The 18,053-nt window shown below is 40.0% G+C and overlaps 1 protein-coding gene across 1 annotated transcript in view; it reads right to left on the bottom strand.

Annotated features, from left to right (window-relative positions):
• Positions 1–18,053, bottom strand: part of LOC126109411 (F-box/LRR-repeat protein 17-like) — a 331,740-nt gene that overhangs the window by 67,353 nt on the left and 246,334 nt on the right. Inside the window, exon 4 of the mRNA XM_049914445.1 lies at positions 1,014–1,182. Coding sequence (XP_049770402.1) covers positions 1,014–1,182 — 169 coding nt within the window. The remainder of the gene's footprint in view (positions 1–1,013; positions 1,183–18,053) is intronic.

The following is an 18,053-nucleotide window of genomic DNA, read 5'->3' as shown; positions in this document are numbered from 1 at the left end:
GTTCCTTGTTGTCATGATGTCGGGAGGAAGTGAAACCATTTCAGTTGTTGTCATGATGTGGAAAAGACAGATATATTGTCAGTCTTATGCCTCATACAAAATTGAACTTCACAGAAACATTGTACGAATTTGTTTCTGTTAGTGGATCCAATCTACAGAACCAATTTGGTTAGCAACCTGGAAGGAGCTAGGATGAAAGCTTGTGATCTAAAATCGATTCTGCTATTAATAAAACATCACTATTATGACCAACGCTGGCCTTCCTTTTAATTTAACATATATGGTCGTTGTGCAAAGAGCACTCCATGGAGTTACCAATCAACATTGAGTGTTGGTAACTCCCCTCTCCATTCAGCCATCTTGCAGCTTGAATTTTATCTCCAGCCTCAATATTGCTGTTACGCCCTGTAAGTATTCTGCCTCGGTAGCTGCACAGCAGATTCTTAAGCAAATTTGCCGGGTCAGAGATTTTCTTCACTTGGGGACTGGGTGTTATGATGATGATACAGTCGTGTCAATGTAAGTGACATTTCACTATGACTCACTGAATGGGCATGTCCCGAAAGCCAGTACAAGCCCTGCAAGTAGGGTCAAATCAAAGATTTTTGTTCTAGAGCATCATCATTTTGAATAATGTGCACAACTCTCTTCCAGAGGAATCACTGAGTGAAATAATTGGGTTATTTTATCTAACCATACATGCACAATAAAAGTAATGAGCCATGGACAATTAATCTCAGGTAGAGACCAATGCAGGGGTACTCCCCACAGCCTCTCTCTGCAGCTGACTTATTTTAAGGCAGAAAAATATGATTCTAACAAAGATCAGGTATAAAAAATTGTATATCATCTAACAAGGTTGTACAGGCCAGGAATGGTTGTATTACACAAGCTTTGGAATGCTTACTAGTCCTTATTACTAACCTACAGGTATTTAATAGTAAAAATTGGTAGCAAAAGAGGACATCCAGTATCAAGAGGTGAGACTTTAATCTAAAGGATGTAACACTTACTGAGTAGCTGAGCTCCTGGGTGACATGCAGGTGCAGCTCCAAGAGTTTGGGGCATCCGTTGTAGAGAGCACGAAAGACGCGGGATGTAGCACTGCGCTGCATGCTCACGTGACGCAGGTTCGGGACGTCGTTGAACGTCTGTATCGCCTCCTTGTCAGTTGTATCAGAACTACACAATAACATAGCTTCTATAAAGAAAATTTGTAAATGGCTGAAGCAACAACCGTATGATGAAATCACCTTGTAGAATCAACAAACAGCCAAGCAGCTCTAAAATGGAAGGATTATTAAAACCCATTTACCACGGTTTTTGGGAAGCAAATAATGACGACCTAAACAGGTTGACAGTGGTACATTAAAATATAGCCGAAAGGCATAAGTCAGATATAAAATTTCACCTCCATAATAATTAAGTCAGAGACAGCAAAGGACTTGGAAGAGCAGTTGAACGGAATGGACAGTGTCTTGAAACGAGGATATAAGATGAACATCAACAAAAGCAAAATGAGGATAATGGAATGTAGTCGAATTAAGTCGGGTGATGCTGAGGGAATTAGATTAGGAAATGAAACACTTAAAGTAGTAAAGGAGTTTTGCTATTTGGGGAGCAAAATAATTGATGATGGTCGAAGTAGAGAGGATATAAAATGTAGACTGGCAATGGCAAGGAAAGCGTTTCTGAAGAAGAGAAATTTGTTAACATCGAGTATAGATTTAAGTGTCAGGAAGTTGTTTCTGAAAGTATTTGTATGGAGTGTAGCTATGTATGGAAGTGAAACGTGGACGATAAATAATTTCGACAAGAAGAGAATAGAAGCTTTCGAAATGTGGTGCTACAGAAGAATACTGAAGATTAGATGGGTAGATCACATAACTAATGAGGAGGTACTGAATAGGATTGGGGAGAAGAGAAGTTTGTGGCACAACTTGACTAGAAGAAGGGATCGGTTAGTAGGACATGTTCTGAGGCATCGAGGGATCACCAATTCAGTATTGGAGGGCAGCGTGGAGGGTAAAAATCGTAGGGGGAGACCAAGAGATGAATACACTAAGCAGATTCAGAAGGATGTAGGTTGCAGTAGGTACTGGGAGATGAAGAAGCTTGCACAGGATAGAGTAGCATTGAGAGCTACATCAAACCAGTCTCAGGACTGAAGACCACAACAACAACAATAATTAAAGCATGCGGAATATGGTGATTGTCATTTTTTTGTCTCACCACTGTACAGCTAGTGCACTAGTGTCGTGTGTGCAACACTTGGGCCCAGGAAAAATTCTGGCGAGAGGGGGCACTAGTAGAATGTGCGATGAGGGTGTGTGACAGTGAACGAACATTATTATGCTAAACTTGCTAGCATAATAATGTTCATTCACTATTGTGCACCGCCTTTGCACATACTACTAGTGCCCTCTCTTGTCGGAAGCTCTCCTTAGCCCACGCATAGCATATGTGACACCAGAGCACTAGCTGTACAATGGTGAGGTAATGCAAACTGACAACCACCATATTCTGTATGTTTTAATTATTACAGGGGAGAAATCTGATATCTGACTGATGTGTTTCAGCTATATTTTATGAATCTCCGCCACAACATGTAACCCAATAAGTCTGAATTACTGACTGACTGACTGACTGACACACACACACACACACACACACACACACACACACACACACACAGGATTTAAATAAAGCTTCCATTTAGCACTGATTGGCTCTTTATTAATTCTACAAGAACAACAACACAGGCACAAAAATGAGGGAATTGGCACCAACATTAACTTTCAGAACGTGTGGTTCCTTCAAATGAAAACAAGAAGTAAGAACGCTTAGGAAATGGGTAGGAAAAACATTCAATACTCGCAACACAGATGAAATAAAAGGATACATCAATATTTAAGTTACAAATAAAATGGTATCAAACGGTCATTATTCGCAAACTCCAGATTTTTACAGTGGGCAGCAAATGACACTCTAAAGGAGACAGACAATGGGCAACAGCACGGATGAAATGTCTAGCAAAGCAATGAGCTCAAATTATGCCAACCAGTCCTATTGTCATCCACCTCTTCCCTGGTTAATATCTCACCTCCCCTTCTTCTTCATCATCATCATCATCGCTGCTGCTGCTGTTTTCAGTGTCCATTACTTTCACTTTCTGACACTACATTTTGCAGCTACTTTGGATGACCATCTTATTCAATGTGTCCCACTCTGACAGAACACTGGAATGTTGTATTGTGACTTTATTTACTTATTTCATCCATATCTCCAACCTATCACTAAGGTTATTGCAGCTGAAGATACGGAAAATGCAAGCTATATACTACAAATGCTAATGGGCAAATATGACAAATACTGAATGACTAACACCAAGAATGAATTTTCACTCTGCAACAGTGTGTGCACTGATTTTGAACTTCTTGGCAGGTTAAAACTGTGTGGCTGTCTGGGACTCTAACCTTAGATCTCAACATTCAAAAAACACAATATTATGCAGTACAAGAAAGGACAATGAACTAACATAAATCAAAGAATGTGAGGGATTCAGATACTTGAGAGTATTACAGTCATCCAACAGTGGAACCACTACTGATATAAATAAAAAAATGTAGCAAGGCAAGAAAACAACAGTTTTTCTGGAATAGCAGCGTAATAAAAGAGATTGTTATATGGCACGCCACAGAGATGGGAATGGAAAGAAAGATAGAAAGAAAAAGAGAGAGAGAGAGAGAGAGAGAGAGAGAGAGAGAGAGAGAGAGAGAGAGAGAGAGAGAGAGAGGGGGGGGGGGGAGGGGGGGGGGGGGGGGAGGTAACCTATAGTAAATGTAATCGTGCAGGAGTTGCTTACTATCGCTCACACATTTAGTGAATTCTACATCATCATAGGCATTTATCTTGATCTTTGGTTGAAATATTCCCACTGCTACGCAACTTTTTCAAGTCGGATGGATTTAAGACAGCTGGAAGTATTATGTAGTGCAATGTTAACAGTCTCTGCACATGCTGAATAAGTCCACATGGAGGAAGCAAATTCAGCTGTAGATTAGCATACCCCAACCGCTGGAGTCCATTTCACTGAGAGGCTAGCTTTCCACGAGAACTGACACGGTCACAAACTGATTTCTTCTCATCTCAATCCTCTGTATTCACGTCTCACAGTGGTTTTTGAAGATGTCTGACTAGTCAGTGATGATACATAGCTAGATTGCTGAGTCTGTATTCGGCCTCACCCATCTGAGGTGATGCTTAGTTGCCCTCCAGTTATTTGTATTAAACAGGCACAATTCTGCCACTCATGTCTGATGGACTAACAGTCAGCTGGTTGTATTCTTAGTATTCCTAGAAATTCCAGAGCAAGACTGTCAACATACAGAAAATACTTTGTGTTTTGAGGATGATGGTCACTGGTACACACATTGAACAACATGGGAAACAGTGCACTTCTCTAGAGTAAACAGTTCCTCTGGTCTTTCCAACTGCTGTGACTGCTCTGAAAAATCAATGCAAAATTTTCCGTTGTCTTTTAATATCAATATTAATCTGGCAACACTACCATTCTTTGTTGTTTTGAAAAACATTCTTACAAATATTCCACGTTGTATTAACATCCTATGTGGCTGTGTGATCAACAGATAACAGGCCCAATCGTGTGTGTGTGTGTGTGTGTGTGTGTGTGTGTGTGTGTGTGTGTGTGTGTGTTTTGGATATGATTAGTTACACATGCTGTAGAATATTATACCTCTTGAAACCAGCTTGTTCAGATGATATTAGTTCTGGTTCTACAAATGTATCGAAATGAGTCAAGATTATATGTTCAAAGGTTTTACACAGATGACTTGGGAGCAATATTGGTCCATAGTTCTTAGAATCTCTTCCAGGTTTTAATAGCGAGATTACTTTTCTTTGCGAATGTGATATTGTCTCAAACCTTTACTGAGTAATCGGTTAACCAAATAATATTAAGGGAAAATATTTTATCTATTTGTTCAGCAACTTTAGAATATTTAGATTTCCTAATTACTTCCCCCAGTTTCTTATTTAAAAGCCATCCACCTTTCCTGCTTTGATGTAACGGATTGTTCCAGCTCTTCCTCAGAATCAGATGAAAGATGGTAATGTAAAACCATTGTTTAAGGAGTTAGCACACAGAGAATTTCCACTGTGCACTTTGATTTTGATTTGTTTACAAACGATAAAAAAGGAGAGCGCACAGGACATTGGCAAGACACAATGCGGTCAAAGTCTCCACCTGCTGTGGGGATGGTATTTATACTTTGGCATCGCAGCTTGCAGGTGTCTCTGAAGACACAGCAAACACCTCTGTGGACAATGCAAAACACCAACAGAAACAGATTCATTTCAGATGTGTACGTTGTTCTGAGTAATAAGAGATCTGCCACCTAATTTGGAAATGTTAAGTACTAGAACAACCATTTACAGAAGAGTTCTCTAAAATGGCAGTTACATCATTTCGTAGCGAGTTAGTGTATAAATGGGCTCTCTTACAGCATTCAACCCCTTGGAAATAACAAAGTAGCCAACAGCACTATCATTGGCACTGCATAGCACGCCCACTGCATAAAGAAAACACAAGAAGGGAACAGTAGATCTTCAATGAGGTAGAAAACATCAAGATGACAGGTCATTAGCGAAGTTGCTGGTTTAGTTGCAACCCATAACCAGAACCATAAACACTTCTTTTTTGCCTTAACCCCTTCCGATTGAGATTTAACATTTCACTGCCTTGGACGACATCTATACGTTTTTTACTGAGCTTTCTGTTTCACTCTTTTCATTCAAGAGATGAAACTGAGCACTATTATCTGTGATGATGTCTGAAATATTCCTAGATTTTTCTTTTTCATGTTCTTAAACAACATTCAACCATAATGACTGTTCTTTGGAAAAAAGTACTTTCCACTGTTTTCTTGATTACTGTCACTTACCAGTAATATTTTTTTCCGAGCTTGATGGTAATCTCATGCTGAAGATATCCTGTGTGTGGTGTAGCACATTTCTGTAGCAATTTATTGGTTTCACAATAATGCAACCATACTGTAGATACAACCTCTCAGGCTACAGTGCTGTGTTGATTACTAAACTGCTTTCATGAACAGACTATGATTGTAATGTGGTTTCACCTTTGTTACATCTGCATCACCGTCTTCTGATGAAAACTAAACCCTATCCGGTTTCTCGAAATATGATCTTGTTTTGGGTCAACGCAATATGCATAATTTTTGTTTTAGTGAAGAGTTCACTGTCTAGTTTAATAATCTGTTGGTAGATGTTTTCAGAGGAGAAACTAAGTCTGGTGGGTATAACTGCATTTCCACCCTGCACTGGAAGGTGGAAGTTTACCACCACAAATCAATACGAGTTTAATTCCTTTCACACTTCTGTATTCTCATCAGTCTCAACATATCCTAATTATGTTGGCACAAGAGAGTTATTTGGGAGCAATGAGGCGTAAAGAAGCGTTAAGTTGTTTATACATAGAGGAGACTATTTCAGTCATCATTGTGATGAGTTTAACATGTAAATAACTAGAACTTACATCACTAGTCTGGTAAAGAACACACTCCCACCATACTAGTGCAGTTTTTCAGGAGTAAGCATCATTTCTGTGATCGTGGGACAACTGCCAGGTAGTTTGTTATGCATGTTCCGTAGAGATACAATAAGTTATGCAACACATCTTTTTCTCAGCCAGTTTGGTTGAAAAAATGTGGAATTTGTTTTCGGACATCGTGGAATATTCCCATATCATGAAGTTCCGACAGTAGGCAGTGCTACATGTAGCCACAGGCACCTTTGTGAATTGTGATTTATTAGTCTCTCAACATACACTTACAAATCATGTGATTAAGGTATAGGAGACACGTCAAAAATTACAAAACTAATTTTTAAAACTATATTTAGTCTATGTAGCAGTATCTATATTTTCTTATTTTCCAGCATAGGTAAATATCTATCTTGATAATGGACATTTCCCCTCCCCCCCCCCCCCCCCCAACAATATAATGCTAATTTGCGGTTAGATTCTGCTCAAATTATCAGTTCATCTTCCATGAACTCTTATTTCTGTATAAGAATTTCGTGTAACTTCTTTTTTAGTATCCCTAGTTCCATGTTTAGAATGTTTTTGCCTTTAAGTTTGTTGTATAATGAACAATTCCGGTTTGTTGTGTAAAAATATCATTAGCTCGTATACGTATAGGGAGGGGACAGTCAAAATTTTTAGTTTCTGTAATAATGGACAACATGATTCTCTTTGCTGTGCAATGTACATATTTCTGATATTTTTCTTCTGGAGTTTCAGTACATGAGATATATTATTGGAGCTCCCCCAGAAAATAATGCCATATCTTATCACTGACTCAAAGTAACTTAGATATGCTACTTTGCAATTGGACATGTTTGCAGCACTTGATAATATATGCATGGCATATGCAAAGCTACCCAGTTTGCTGCACAGGTACCCAATATGTGTGTTCCAGTTTAAATTCTTATCGAGGTGTAGACCTAGAAATTTGGCAGAATGCACTTCTGTTAATTCTTCACTTTTACGATTTATACTAATTTCCTGGTCTCTTGACTGTTTGGTTCTGAATTCAATCAAGTTTGTTTTTGATATGTTGGGCTTCAGACCATTTAACAGGAACCATGATTCTAGCCTGTCTAATGTACCAGTGACTATCAGGAATCGTTTCTGTTTCTTCGCTTTCTATCAAGACCGACGTGTCATCAGCAAACGGAATGGATGGTGAATTTATGTTTAATGGTAAGTCGTTGACATACAATAGAAAGAGAATTGGACCGAAGATAGAACCTTGTGGGACACCCTGCGTTATTGTTTTCCAGTCTCAATGGTAGTTTACACCATTCAAAGAGATGATTGTTCTTTGTTTTCTATTAAATAAATAAGAAGTAAGCCATTGAAGTACTGCACCCTTAATCCCATATTTTTCTAGTTCGTGGATTAGCAAGAAATGATTTACGAATATCTACAGAGACCTGGCAATGAACAAAAGTACGGCGAGTCATCAGATGAGGCGCCTTTCATCATTGCAACAAGATTTCAGGAACCTGTCCGATCTCCCCGGTGTCAGTCAGTCACACATTGCTGTGACTCCTGCAATGTTGGAACCTCCAGACTTCCATCTGTTTGGCCCAATGAATGATGCACTTTACAGGAAGCAGTAAGGGGATGATAAGGAAGTTATTGATGCAGCAAGATGTTGAGTCCGACGTCAACTTGTAGAGTGGTACCATGTGGGCATACAGGCCGTCCCAATAAGGTGGTGTAACGCCATTGCACTGAATTCAGATTATGTTTAAAAAACAGTGTTTTGTAGCCAAAAGAATGGGGAATAATATTGTGTATTTGAATCCCGATTAAAATTCACCCGCTTTCAAAAAATAAGTGTTGAATTGCTTACTGAATGCATAGTAAAACCCATCTCTCACAAGCGTATATTTAGGCTACTAAAGACTTGTAAGACTACAGTCTTCAAATACTTATTGACATCAGTACATGTACATGACATGTGGGATCAGAGGGGATGACACCCCCCCCCCCCCCCAAAAAAAGATGCTTTAACTTACCAAACGAGGAAGCGCTGGTATGTTGATAGAATAAAAAACACACCAATTTTAAAGCATTCGCAACCCAAGGTTGCTTCATCAGGAAAAAGGGAAGGAGAAGGAAAGACGAAAGGATGTGGGTTTTAAGGGAGAGGGTAAGGAGTCATTCCAATCCCGGGAGCGGAAAGACTTACCTTAGGAGGAAAAAAGACAGGTATACACTCGCGTGCACGTGCACGTGCACACACACACACACACACACACACACACACACACACACAGAGAGAGAGAGAGATAGATATCAATCTGCACATATACAGACACAGGCAGACATATTTAAATGCAAAGAGGTTGGGCAGAGATGTCAGTCGTGGTGGAAGTACAGAGGCAAAGATGTTGTTGAATGACAGGTGATGTATGAGGGGTGGCAACTTGAAATTAGAGGAGGTTGAGGCCTGGTGGGTAACGGGAAGAGAGAATATATTGAAGGGCAAGTTCCCATCTCCGGAGTTCTGATAGGTTGGTGTCAGTGGGAAGTATCCTGACACCAACCTATCAGAACTCCGGAGATGGGAACTTGCCCTTCAATATGTCCTCTCTTCCTGTTACCCACCAGGCCTCAACCTCCGCTAATTTCAAGTTGCCGCTGCTCATATCTCACCTGTCATTCAACAACATCTTTGCCTCTGTACTTCCGTCTCGACTGACATCTCTGCCCAAACTCTTTGCCTTTACATATGTCTGCGTGTGCGCGCGCGCGCGCGAGGCTATACCTGTCCTTTTTTTCCCCCTAAGGTAAGTCTTTCCGCTCCCGGGATTGGAATGACTCCTTACCCTCTCCCTTAAAACCCACATCCTTTCGTCTTTCCCTCTCCTTCCCTCATTCCTGATGAAGCAACCTTGGGTTGCAAAAGCTTCAAATTTGTGTGTGTGTTTTTTATTGTGCCTATCAACATACCAGAGCTTTCTCATTTGGTAAGTTACAGCATCTTTGTTTTTTATATATGTTTTTCCCACATGGAATGTCGGCCTCTATTTTTTATATATATCGCCGCTAGACAGTTTGAGCACGTAACAGTTCAAAGACATTTGCTGGGGGACTGACAAACTAGCTGCCAATCCACCATATCTGAGAAACGAGTGGGGGGGTAACATGCCAGGTCAGGGAAGGTGCAATATTCCTCTGTCTAATGAAGCGTTACAGATCCCTCACCACACGTGTCCGGGCATTATACTGCCGAAGCAAGAATTCTGAGAAGCGCAGCAGAGCACCAGTAAGTATTGCTATGAATCCTCCCTTGCACAGCAGTCTTGGCATAACACCAACCTCTCCAGTTGCAAAATAAGGTGGAGCTACTGAGCCATCACTCACTGCAGTCTACTGTTCAACATATCCTTTGAACTCTGGTACATCCAGGGTATTGCACTCAAAGCCAGAGCCAGGTTTACAGACCGACAATGCCGTGTGATGTTCCACCGGCTTGTTACCACTGTATCGGGAGGCAAGTAAATACCAATTAGGAGGCTAAGACTTCCAGTTGTTTAATCTCGCTCACCTTTTATTCCAGCACACTCACCGACCTCTTCCGATCGAACTTCTTTTCTCAGAGTCCTGCAGTTATCGTACAAATCCGACATCCAGTTCTCGAAATAAATACGGTGCTTCCGGTAAACAGTGTTTCGTATATTCTACTCTCGTTCGCAACGATTGTGCGATACAAAAGTACTTTACTGTACGGAAAATCACAATACGTTGACATGGACCACCACTCCAAAAATGGCCTGTCTTACTTTAACAGATTTCAATTGAGTCCGTGTGTAACAAGTTTTTCTTGTCCCTGTGACCTCACAGCAATTGTGACAGCCACTGTTCCCGTGTGGCACACACAATATCTGAGGCGCAGGAACTGAGAACACTGAATAAACTTCTTGACCGGCAAGTACTGTGAACTTGTTAAGATGTTTATTATAATGTGAGTTTGCACATCTGCTGCATCCATTCATCTACCAATAAATGCACATAAATAAAACTTACATCCAAACATTATATTCATTACTAAAATAAAATTTTTGTAGTGGTCATCATCATTGGTTCAAAAAATGCTTGTGCGTTTTTGTTTGTTTTTGGGAACACATCCCTTCACCGAAGTGATATTTTATATTACACCTGACAATCACCCTCCAACTTAGCACAAAGAATGAACCAAACGCTATTGCAGCGAAAGTGCTGCTGTCTCGCTTTCCACATTTTCAAAATACATTTATGTTTCTCACCATGATTACCAAAAAATTAAGCGCCAGTTACCAAAAAAGTAAGTACCAGTCAAGGTATACTGGCACCTAGGCCCGATCTTACCACGCCTATGCATAATTCCAGTACTGGATACACCAGTATCCAGTGTTGTTATAGTTTGCTCAGGCCTTCATAGCAGCAACAGAGAACACACTATCAACACCAAGTACCATGTAAGAAAAACGTACATTGGTGCTTTATTTTACGACATTCCAATGCAGTGTTGCTCTTCCAACGTAAGTCCCTTTTCCAATTACTTTTTTCCCTGTCTGTTTTTGTCCATCCTCCTATTATGAGGGGCGTTCAATAAGTAATGCAACATTTTTTTTCTGAAAGCATGTTCATTTTATTCAGCGTTCCAATGTACGAGGGTAATCCCAAAAGTAAGGTCTCCTATTTTTTTATAAGTACATAGACCTGTTTATTTCTACAATGGTTTACATCAGCAGGGTGTATACGTGAACAAGGAAAAAAAATTCCCAGATTTCTCCCGGATTTCCCGGTTAAAAATACACTTTCTCCCGGGTGAAAATACACTTTTCCGTGTTAAGTGACAGTATACTTTTCCTCGGAACTATAAAACTTATCAATTTATAGAGATTGCAACGCGCTGTTGTAAGCCAGTCGTAGTTCATGTCACGTGATCTCGCCAGCCGATACAGCGGATATTCAAAGCAAAGGACACGTCATGTCGTCAGCCAATAGCATTATCACTGTTAAGTAGAGCGTATACACAAATAGGAAAAGTTAATGGTTTAAATTAATATACATAGTGTTGCTACAAGAAAAGCAAAGCTTTCACGTACAATATTGGTATCAACGATTAATAAGCTGCAAGAGAAGGTTAACTTTCACGTATAACGTTGATCATCTTTGCGCGTGTTACACTTTAAGATACATCACACAAATGTGCCAGTAAATTTTTTAATAACGACATAAATGTATGATCTTCTGGGCTCAAAATTTTTCTACATGGTCATCCTCAAAGAGTTGATTTTTAAATGAGAGTCAAACGCTCTGTGATTAAAGAAATTCATCGGACATAGTTCATCTTGGGTAAAATGAAATTTACTTTGAAAGTAACTCTTTTCAGTCAATCATTCGCAATATTTTCCCGCGACCTGTTAGAAAGAGGTTCGTTTCAGCAGTGGCCAGAGAGCGCCAATTACAGACGTCACACCACTTGCGCAGCTACGATGTCGCAAGAAGCCCGTTATGTTCGTACATGTAAAACATTAAAAGATCCTACGTTACGTCATAAAAGAACAAGACATCAGGGGATATGAGCACTGTGTTTTGTTGTTGTACATGGCACATTTCCTTTGCAACTTATGTTTTATTTTAGTTTTTTCTCTCGTTCATGTTTTATTGCTGCAGTATTAATCTGCAGTAACGGGATACAGTAATATTCTTTGTTTGAATATTATTTCTTACCAGTCAAAATGACAAAACTTTAACTGAAAACTTAAACAAAAAAATCTCGGAATTCTAAAAAATTCCCGGGTTTTTCCCGGTTTTCTCTTGAATCAAAAAATTCCCGGGTTTCTCCCGGTTGTCCCGGGTCGTATACACCCTGATCAGTTTACAGCTTGAAGATTTAGCTTTTTTTCGACATAATAACCATTTCTGTCAATGTATTTTTGTAGACACTGTGGCAGTTATTGTATGCCCACGTCATACCAGCTCGCCGTCATGCTGTTTAGAAAATTACGAACCTCTTCTTTCACCTCGTCGTCGGAGCTGAATCGCTGGGACCACAATTAATGCTGACAGGTACTGTGAGACTCTGAAAAAACTCAAATGGGCAATTTAGAACCGGAGAAGAGGACTGTTGAGCAAGGGTGTACACGTTTTCCATGACAACGCTTGCCCACACATTGCTTTTCTGCAACAGTTTCAGTGGAACATAATCACCCACCCACACTATAGTCCTGACTTGGCGCCCAGTGACTATCACCTGTTCCCTAGGTTAAAAGAACATTTGGCTGGAAAGCGGTTCAGCTCCGACGACGAGGTGAAGGTATAGGTTCACAAGTTTCTGAACAGCATGGGAGCAAGCTGGTATGACATGGACATACAAAAACTGCCACAGTGTTTACAAATATGCATTGACACAAATGGTGATAATGTCAAAAAATAGCTAAATGTTCAAACTGTAGACTGATTTAAACCATTTCAGACGTAAACAGGTCTATGTACTTATAAAAAAATAGGAGACCTTACTTTTGGGATTACCCTCGTATCATGTTCTTCCCCACTCTTTTGGCGACAAAACCGTATTTTTCAACATAATCTCCGTTCGGTGTGACAGGCTTACACTGCCTTACTGGTAGGGACCACAGGGTACCACTCTACTGATCAATGTCGGAACCAACATCTTGCTGCATCAATAACCCATCACCATCAATGTACTGCTTCCCAAAGAGAGCATCCTTCATTGAAACAAACAGACAGAAATGAGAAGCTGTGAGATCTGGGCTACTGGGTGGATGAAGAGGAAAACTTCAATGAAGTTTTGTGAGGTCCTCTCGGGTGCGTAGACTTGTGTAAGGCCTCGGGTTGTCACGGAGAAGGAGAAGTTCGTTTGCATTTTTGTAATAACAAACATATTCCAGGAGACACAGCTGTATATGGACAACTGGTGCACAGAAAATCGGACAGCTTTCTGTGACATTGTTGTGATGATGACAGATGCCCAACCAAGTACTTACTGTGGTTTCGCTCACTGCCAGTCTCCATTGATAGTCTGCAAGCACCTACGAATGCCTGCTCTGGTTTTCTGCCAGAAGAAACTCAATGACAGCTCTCCACCTGGAACGCACCTCTGTTACAGATGCCATTTTGAAGGCTATGTATAGTGCCGCCACCTATCAGAACTTCATGAAACTATAGGGAATGAACTGGGAATATTCCACGATATTCTACAGCAAATTCGACATTTTGGTCAAGGAAAAAGAAGTTTTGCATTATTTACTGAATGCCTCTCTTATATTAGACACACAATTATTCTCTCTTTCTTTCACCGATTATGTTTAATAAATTCCATGAAGAGCTTTCTTGCACTTGGATCGAGTTAAATTTTATGTTAACTGACACAAGTACCTATTGCAAACTGCTCCTGTGCAGTATATTAGTAATCAATTACAATATTAATGCTAATCTACTCACACAGATAATTATTAGAGTTACTTCTAAATCACCTCATTACCACTGTAGTCTAGGCCATGTCTGAAGGCAACTCAGTTTTAAATCGTTCTGCACTCCCCTTTCTAACCCCTTAAAGCCCACGAAATTTAGTCTGCATTTGGACATCTTACTACGAGTAGAGCTGTTCTGCGATAAATATACTGAGGTGACAAAAGTCACGGCATAGCGGTATGCACATATACGAATTGCGGTAGTATCACATACACAAGATATAGGCATTGACAGAGATTTCATTTGTACTGAGGTGATTAATGTAAAAAGATTTCTGACATCATTATCATTTCACAATGTGAATTAACAGGGTTTGAATGTGGAATTGTAGTTCCAGCAAGACATACGGGATTTTCAACTTCGTAAATCATTAGGGAATTCAGTATTCCGAGATCCACGGTGGCAAGAGTGTGCCGAAAATAACAAATATCGGGCATTACCTCTCACAAGGGACAACCCACCGGCTGACGGCCTTCGCATGTAACAACTGAGAGCACCAACATTTGCGTAGAATTGTCAGTGCTAACAGACAAGCAACACTGTGTAAAATAACCGCAGAAATCAATGTGGAACATACGACTCCGTAAGGACAGTGCAATGAAATTGGGCATTAATGGGCTATGGCAGCAGATGATCGATACGAGTGCCTCTCGACAATGTGCCGTGCTGCTGGGTCACAATTTTTTGCGACTAGTTTGAAGAACATTTTGGACAATTCGAGGGAACGATTTGGCCACCCAGATCGCCCGACACGAATCCCATCAAATATTTATAGGACATAATCCAGAGGTCAATTTGCGCACAAAATCTTGCACCGGCAACAGTTTCTCAATTACGGATGACTATAAAGGCAGCAACACTCAATATTTCTTCACGAGCCTCACAATACGCCGGGTAAAAGGAAGTCCGACACGATATTAGGAGGTGCCCCGTGACACTTTGTCATCTCAGTGTTTCCTTCTGCAGACCTGGTGATGAAATTCTTTTCACTGCCTTCCGCAATGAGATTTAATAAGGTTGGAAGACACGGAAGGAATTGGCCATCTTCCTGTCACCGTGCTGCAAGCAAACCTCATCCCCTCCGCGGCTCCTCACTCTACACCTCTGTGCCGAGGCGAATTCCGGCACGGTGCACTCAGTAGTTAAGTTGTGTGAACATTAACATTAACTGGAATTCACACCAGAGTCCAAACCTTCTGATAAATTGAATAGTGGCTAATAAGATACCCTCTTTACTTTGTTTTCAAATACCTGCTGCGTGACATGCAAGGAATCTATCAAAGCAGAGGTTTCTGAGCTATTGTCTCATTTACTTGTCGATCCTTAAGTTTTTACATATCATCTTTTGAAAGTATTTCACCATTAATATTCCAATGACATGATAACCATCTCAGCATTCTGTGCAAAATTGCTATTCCATTCACGAGTTACCTCATTTCCTCTCTTTTGATACTGGAAGGAATTCCTGTTTGTGAAAGTTAGTTACTGTGTCACCCTACGCTCAGTCTTTTGGAAAACAGGTACCGTCAGACGGGGTGATTTCGGACAGTTTTGTCGTTATTTTGATTGTAACTTTCGCGTATACTGTTACGTTAAATTGATTGTTATGGAAGTGGTAGGGTATAAGTGTAACGAATAAAATATCCCAGAACCAGAAAGTGTATGAGTAGGCATATTTATCTGAGGCAGTTAAATAAAGTGTCTGAAGTCACCCCATGGATTGGGGTGATTTCTGACACATGTTTTTTTAAATCTCTGTCTGATGTTAGAGTATATAGACGGCGAATTCAGACAGTTACTGCCTTTTTTTTTTTAAATTCTACATGCTTTTTATTTGGCTTTGGTGACATTTTACACATTTTAAGACAGCCCTTTGTTACGAATAAGTGATATGGAATGATATAATGAATTTTATATATTACAGATAAGTTTTTATTTTGCAAGAATTTAAATATACAGTCTCTTTGTTCACTTCTGCACGAGCTCATTTATTATTTTCGCTTAAGTGAACGGAAAGATCTTCTGACTGTTGTTTGAGGAATAAATGCACCCATTCTTCTCCTGGCAAATTATTATGATATGTCTTCTCTTTTCAGCTAGATTTATCATGGTAGGCATTAACTAAATATCTAATATCCAATTTAGTGAAGGGAACTTCCCAATGTGCAGCCCTCAAGATACCTTGCTTCAACATTTCTTCTTCTTTATTTAGCACTGGCTGTCCTCCCATTTTTTTCATATGTGCTGCCTACACTTTATTTTGTAGGGTTGATTTAGGTATACCGTACAAATGACATGCTTATCTGTACAATAATTTACCACTCTGAATATCATGAACAGCTTTATCTGAAAGTTCCGGGTCATTATTACACCGTACTGTAGCACCTCCCCTGCTTTTATACGTTCTTGGCATTATCTGAAATCACCCCACACAGTTTTACAAAAACCATCGTTACTTTATAACTTTGCACGAGAAACTCGACAAACTTTTACAGAAATTGTCTCAATGCTGTTAGCCACTGAGCGTGTCGACAATTACGGTTACAATAATTTCCCACTTGGCGCAGCAATAGAAAGTTTCCATTTTACGATAATGCATGGACCTTTAACACTGAGACTGTTCGTCAATTATTCACCTAGGGAAACAATTGACGCAAAATAAAAGTTGTTGAAAGCGATAAATGCGATCTTGCGCTTAAAATAACTGGAGCTTGGACGTTAAAATAAGTAACTCTTTGTTTCTATGCAGTAACAAAGAGTAAATAAGCCATGCTGTCCGAATTCGCCCCGGTGTCCTAACTCACCCCGTTTGTCAGTACACCTTTAAATTAGTTTTATCTCACTTGCAGCAGTCCAAGAAGAAAGTGTTAGCCTCCTGTGATGTAGGGCACATTCAGCTGTTTGAATAGTGTGTCCAATGTCTTGACACTGAACAAAAACCATACTTTATGACTATGCAGAGGCAACAAAGCGAGATGTTAAAAATTCTGCAAACCACTCACGCTTCACTACTTCATCTGGTGTTGCAGCGGGGCAGGTATGCTGTGCAGTGATCGACTTGTATTTTCCACACATGCAAAATAATGCTCTGCCTCTAAGAATTTGTGAACTCTATTCCTATTAGTTGCGCAATTGACTGCAGAAAAAAATTTACCAATGAGAGAGTGTTACAGTAGTTTTCAAATCAGTCACACATTTTTCTTCTAACATATTTTAAAAATCTCACTTGCATACATGATAGAGTGGAATGTGCATGAGCTCTAGGCCTCTGCTTTCTGTCATAGCAGAGAAACTATTCCTAAAAAAGTACTGGCAAATGGAAAGTATTTTAGACTGTAGTATTTATGAGATTGTGCTAAAAGTGATGCCTCCACGTCTTTTATTCTGTTCCCAACATTGGTTGAGGTATTAAATGCCGTGAATATTACTCTGCTGACTTTCCCGCTTTGATGACACAAGCTACAACCCTGAGCTGTAAGTGGAATCTGAACTGTACTGTTTAAATAGCAGTGCGCAATGTAACAGTGTCAGTGTGTGAGAAACAGCATGCTGTAATCGAGTTTCTAAATGTAGAAGAGTTTGTCCACATGTGGAGCACCCACATCTTCAGCATGACAAAGTCTACCATATTTGCTCGAATCTAAGCCGCACTTTTTTCCAGTTTTTGTAATCCAAAAAACCGCCTGAGGCTTAGAATCGAGTGCAAAGTAAGCGGAAGTTCTGAAAAATGTTGGTAGGTGCCACCACAACTAACTTCTGCCGTTGAATATATGTAGCACTACACACGCATGCTTTGCAGGCACAAAGATAAATACTGACGCCAAAACCTCTGCGTCAGTAAACAAATTTTAAAAAAAAGGTGGAAGACGAGATTTTCTCTCTGCCCCGAGCTTTGACCACTGCATTTTCATACATTATCCAACAAAGTAAATAGAAATTCCGTATTGTTCTTCTTCGA

The sequence above is a fragment of the Schistocerca cancellata genome, chromosome 12 (genome assembly GCF_023864275.1).
Source record: "Schistocerca cancellata isolate TAMUIC-IGC-003103 chromosome 12, iqSchCanc2.1, whole genome shotgun sequence".
NCBI lineage: Eukaryota > Metazoa > Arthropoda > Insecta > Orthoptera > Acrididae > Schistocerca > Schistocerca cancellata.
This window is presented reverse-complemented; position numbering and strand designations above follow the sequence as displayed.